The following is a 5893-nucleotide window of genomic DNA, read 5'->3' as shown; positions in this document are numbered from 1 at the left end:
TCCGTGCTTGCATACAAATATTTGTCTTTCCTCGGTACATCACGACAGCATTGTTTCGCAACGCGCCTGCGAATCGTGAATTTTTTCCTAATGGATCTCTCCGCCAAGATAATTCCCATCGTAAAAACAAATTTCCGAGGAAACGTTAACTCACTGTTCGTCACGAGACTTATCTCTTTCGTGTGAAAGTCGTGTAGTTTAATATGTTATCTCGTTTTAGAATTGTGTAAGTGAATTATTATTATTATTATTATAGTGAGTTATCAATGATATCAGTATTGGATAAATACGTGATCGATAATGAAAGCTGTGCGCTCAATGCTGTGCGTTTAATCGTTTGTATATAAGCTTTGCACGACTCGCTTTTAGAATATATCGAATATTAAATAGTGTATAATTCTAATACAACAATGAATTTAAAGGATCACAATATCGAAGAGGTATAAATGCAAAAAAAATTTTTTAAAGCCTAGTTAACCCAATTTGTGTTTCTAAGTTCTAGATTTTTCTTTATTTAAGACTTGGAAAGTTTTGTAATTACGTTTCTCTATCTTTCTCTCGATCATACTTAATTAATTTCTGCGTTTAAATACTATAGAAAAAATGAATTGAGCCTGCTGTATTGATTCCTTAATGTTGCAATGCAAAATTTGTCTCCGGCATTTAATTTTTAAGATTTTACTGTCGTATTCAATTAATTATACTTGTCGTACGAATTTTCAGAATAATCTGATATTTAGAATAGAAGATAACATATTGATCGGCAAGGAGGTATCGATTCGTGATGAATGCAGAAATGTCGGAGCGTTGGTGTTGGAAAAGCTGCGGAGCAAACCGGAATTCATCGCGCAAGTAATTAGATATAGTGTACTTTTATGGAGAAGGTGTCGACATAGAGACACGCCATTGGATCGACTTTAACGTAAATTCCGCTAACGTAGTCACCTCTTAAACCCCTCGCTCGTTCGATCCGTAATGCGTATATGTGTGTAGGTGGAAGCGGTTACCGGCACAAAGACCACTTTCGCGGAAATGACGGAGAAAAGCGTGAAATGCGCGCTGTGGTTGAGAGAGCAGGCTGTTCAACCGGGCGACATAATCGGCATTTGCACTCACAATCACTTGGAATCATACGTACCGCTGCTAGCGGCACTCTACGTCGGCGCCATTAGCAACCCGTGGGACAACGAGCTCTCTCCAAGTACGTTACTACTTTTCTCCCGCTTTTCCAGCTTGCTCTCGGTTCTTTTTTCGCGCCGAGCATTAAACCACGAATCGCCGAACGAGATCCGATTTTCCGCACGTACAACGCGGCGATGCCGTTGTTGCAAAGCATTTTCTTTCTTTTTTTCCCTCTTTTGATTTTCTACCTTTCTTTCTTTCTTTTTTTCTTTTTTTTTTTTTTTTAATCAGTCGGTCGTTACTCAACGCGAAAAAACATCCGAATTACTCGCATAGTTTCGTATTTACCTTTGTCGCGAATCCGCAACGAACATATACCAGTATTATAACAAAAGTATGTAACATTGACGTGGCGTCGAGATTTTTTTCAAACGCGCCGAACTAATTCACATAGAAATTTCTTTATTTTTCAGCGACCGCGCGGTTTTTTCTCTCGCTAACGAGACCGAAAATAGTATTTGCAAATGTTAATTCGATTGAATGTTTGGCACGGATTATCGAGGAGGATCATCTGGACATTAAACTAGTAGTATTTGGGGAGCTGGCGGGATTCGAAGACGTATCTCTGACACGCGTTTTAAGGTCCCAAGATGTGGCAAAGATCGACAAGTTCGAGTGCTCGAAGCTGACTAGTCCGAATCAAATCGCTACGATCGTTTGTTCATCCGGTACCAGCGGTTTTCCGAAAGGCACTGAGATCAGTCACGCATCCATGATCAATTATATGGCTCACGTGAAAATTCATGATCTCAGAGGGCACGTGTCTATGTGGACGCCTTCTATGCGTTGGTATTGCGGTCTATTCATTGTTATCAAGGCTATTCTAGATTATTCCAAGAGGATCATAGTTCCGGATTACGATGATGACGACGAGCTGTGCTACTTCATTGAGAAATATGAGGCACGTGATGGAAGATTAGTATACAGTCGTGTAATTGCGTATTAACGTCCAATCAAAATCTTCTTAACATGTTTATTGATAATAATGAAAAATTAATAAATATATATAATGGAAAGATATTTAATGAATAAAAAAAAACGTATTATTCTAATGAACAATTTTAGTAACAATAGATAGTTTTAACATTTGAAAGGTTTTATAAAATATTGTTTAACGACAAGCACGGGGACTCATTTATATAATGTGTATAACATCTTGGAAATTAATTGCAAATATATGCAAATTTACGATAAAATTTGGTGATATCACGTGATTTATTATGCACTTCTTGCGCACGACATCTGTTCGCGTTATTATTTCCATTTGGGGATATCTTTGCGTATAGAAGGTATTATTTCACGCGATATTACGCTTGCGCGTTCACGTTAATTTGTGTTAATTTATGTCGCGTGGCGAATTTGCTAAAGGATAACACGAAGCTCGAATTGAGGCGCATCTACAACTGAGTGTGATAGTTGTGCCGAATGATTTATTGCCTCGTGCAGGTAATATCGCGCGGGAACGTTCGAGTTTAACGGCGTCGTTTTGTATTCAGGTATCCTGGTTTAGATGCGATTCCTGTTTCCCTATCCGGCTGGTAAAGTTCGGCGTATTAAGCAGGTACCAGCTACCTACATTGAAAATCCTTTTGTTTGGCGGTGCACATTTTCGGAAAGAGCTGCAGCAGACTCTAATAAAACTTTTGCCGCACACTAACGTTATATTAAGCTACGGTGAGCTATGTGATACTGTCATTGAGATGACAGATAATAAATCGTTATTAAAATCTTGTTATTTCGTACAAGTGCGATAACACAAACAATGCTTTTACTTAAAACACATACGATGAACATGCGACACGAAAGAAAAACGATCTTTACAACAAAAACTGCCCACAGGAATGACGGATTATGGTGGATTATGTGCCCGTCAGACGAAATACAGTAAACCGGGCAGCTGTGGATTTGTTTGCGAAACAGGACGGCTAAAGGTGGTCGATTCTAACACAGGAAGGATCTTGGGGGCTAACAAAACCGGAGAAATATGGGCCAAATCGTCGCACATGATGAATGGATACTACAACAACCCTGAGGCTACGAAGAATGCTATCGATTCGGACGGTAAGTATGAAATAGTTCGACATGTCATTGTTTAGAACAGATACTTTTGAAAATATACGACATCTCAGAGCTAGTATTTTTATTCGAAAATACTCTCGAGTTAAAAATAATGAAAATAATTTCCGTTTGTTATTATAATATCACAGCATCAATGATCTTCACATGTTATAAATAATTAAAAGCTATCAAATCTTAGCATCCCTGGTAGAAAATGCCTTGCCGGTGCCACGATATGCTAGCACCATGCAAGTTTGCCACACTACAGCCTTATCTAAAAGAATTGGAAAGATACATATCAGGGCCATCCTTGCGCCTGATATATAAATGGCGTGATATTATAAAGTTAATTATTAAATGGCCGCAAGTCTGAATTTGGCCAGACTTCTAATGCGGTCCATATTTGCGCCACGTCAATTGCTGTCAAAATTTTTATTGATTTTCACATTTAATGTATATCTTTTGTCATACATATATCTCTTGTTTTTTGAATCCTTTCCTTTGCCTGGATTTTTTGCATACAGGGAAATTGTTAAACGAGTATTTAGACGTGTACGCAGAAATTTGTGCGCATATATATAAATATATTGTTAAACGGAACTCTTCCGGGCCTTGTTTATTAACAAATAAATTTTTTTCTGTCGTAAATAATCTAAAAGTAAGTAACCATACTCATAATTTTTGGCACCAAACACAGGGACGACTGTAATAATAACTACAATTTTATCGAACATTAGAGACTTTAAGAAATTTGTCGAGAATAAGAAAAATCATACAAGAGAACAATGCTTCAATTTTAGGATGGTTACATACGGGCGATCTCGGTTATTATGATGACGATGGTGAAATTTTTCTCATCGATAGAATATCCGAATTCATCAACTATAGAGCTATCAAAATATCGCCTGCGGAAATTGAAGCTTTGATTCAGCAACATCCTGCAGTCCTTGAGGTCGCCGTAGTGGCGGTACCGCATGATATCGAGGAGGAACACGCCATGGCTTTTGTCGCAAAAATACCCGGCAAAGAAGTAATATACAATAAATGAAAATTCGTAATGTATAATTAATGTAAACATTTCATTAAAAAAATATATATACATATATGTATATGTATGTATGTACATGTACATATATACATATTTATGTATATATACATAATGTATTACAATTCATGATACATAATGAATACATGTGAGAGATGATTTATAATCTTCATCTAATCACCTTAGATATCTTGCAAAATTTTTATATATATATATTTTTTCTTTTTATACATGTTATTTAAAAAATTTATTTTTATACTGACATATATAAACTCTCTCTATTAAACTGATAGCATAACACGTTTATTGAATGTTTTGATATTTTTCAGAAAAATATTTGTGTAAAAAAAATTATTCAAAGTAATTCATGTTATTCTGCAAATTTTTTCTCAAAGAGAAAGTTAGCTTGCATAAATCTTTTGCATTTATTGACTTTTACCAAAAAGAGAATTGACCTGTTTTTGTGCGCACGGCTTCAATTTACTGCAAGCTCTAAGAGTTTAACCGTCTTGCCCTACATACGTTACATTACAATTTCTCACGTAAATTCCAGGCGACGGAGCTCGACATAACCGACTTGGTGGAGCAGAACATGCCGTGGTATTGTAGATTGCATGCGGGAGTTAAATTCATGCAAAGGCTTCCGCGTACAGCTACGGGAAAAATCGCTAAGAAGGAGCTTAAGCAGATCGCTAAAAGTTATACGACAAATTGAAATTATATAAAGAATACTGATTATATTTATGTAACTATTTCGTACGCAGTTTAATAATTTAGTTACTTAAAATTTTTTTTAGTTATGTTTTGACCATTTTTTTCTATACAGTAATAATAGTAATAGAGTAGTAGAATAATATAAATTCTTTATATATTTTATAAATTAATATAATATAATGTTATAGAGAATTATATTTTGTTTTATTAATGAATACATATAGAGTTAGGTATTGTTTTATCGCGTATTCTCGTGGCTTACGCGTATTTGTTAGATAATTATCGATGAAATATGATATTACGATAATGTCATGATACATTAAGATATGATTATCGCTATTTATGCTAAATTAATTAATAAAGCAGTATAAAAGATAAACAATTTCTATAGAAATAAATATTTTGCTATGCGTATATATGCATCAGCCGCATGTGTATAAAATATTATTGACGAATAATAAAATTTTTGTCTAAGAAATGTTAAATATATAAAACGCTAAGAATCTAAGTAAAATAATGATTACAAACTTCATTAAATATTAAAATTTCTAGATTATTTTTTGACATGATGATAATTGATATTTATTATTACAATTTCACTATTTTTAAAAGGAATGTTTCAATCATTTCTTTTTTTGCATTAACATGTATAAATAAAGCAGATGCATGATGTGTTTTTTGAATACTCTTTACAAATTTACATCAATAAAAACAAAACAAAAAACGCGTGTCATAGGTTATTTTTGCATCACATGAAGAAATATTTTAAAATAAAAAATCAATTGGATTTTATCTCGATGTAATCACGCACATACGCCAGCGCATATAATTTTCAGAATTAAATTTTTCGTTTAATTCGTCCTGAAAAAAAGTATATACAATAATGAAAGAAGT

At 34.4% G+C, this 5893-nt stretch overlaps 1 protein-coding gene across 1 annotated transcript; it reads left to right on the top strand.

Moving 5' to 3' along the window:
- The first annotated feature begins 299 nt into the window (after positions 1 to 299).
- On the top strand, positions 300 to 5494 carry LOC114940065 (uncharacterized). Its single transcript, XM_029314546.2, has 8 exons — positions 300 to 440; positions 724 to 852; positions 994 to 1201; positions 1596 to 2083; positions 2679 to 2856; positions 3022 to 3243; positions 4041 to 4270; positions 4839 to 5494. The coding sequence occupies exons 1-8, from the start codon at positions 411 to 413 to the stop codon at positions 4998 to 5000; spliced, it is 1647 nt and encodes a 548-aa protein (XP_029170379.1). The 5' UTR covers positions 300 to 410; the 3' UTR covers positions 5001 to 5494.
- The last annotated feature ends 399 nt before the right edge of the window (positions 5495 to 5893 follow it).

This window comes from Nylanderia fulva, unplaced genomic scaffold (assembly GCF_048542155.1).
Source record: "Nylanderia fulva isolate GAGA-0341 unplaced genomic scaffold, ASM4854215v1 Scaffold49, whole genome shotgun sequence".
Taxonomy (NCBI): domain Eukaryota; kingdom Metazoa; phylum Arthropoda; class Insecta; order Hymenoptera; family Formicidae; genus Nylanderia; species Nylanderia fulva.
This window is presented reverse-complemented; position numbering and strand designations above follow the sequence as displayed.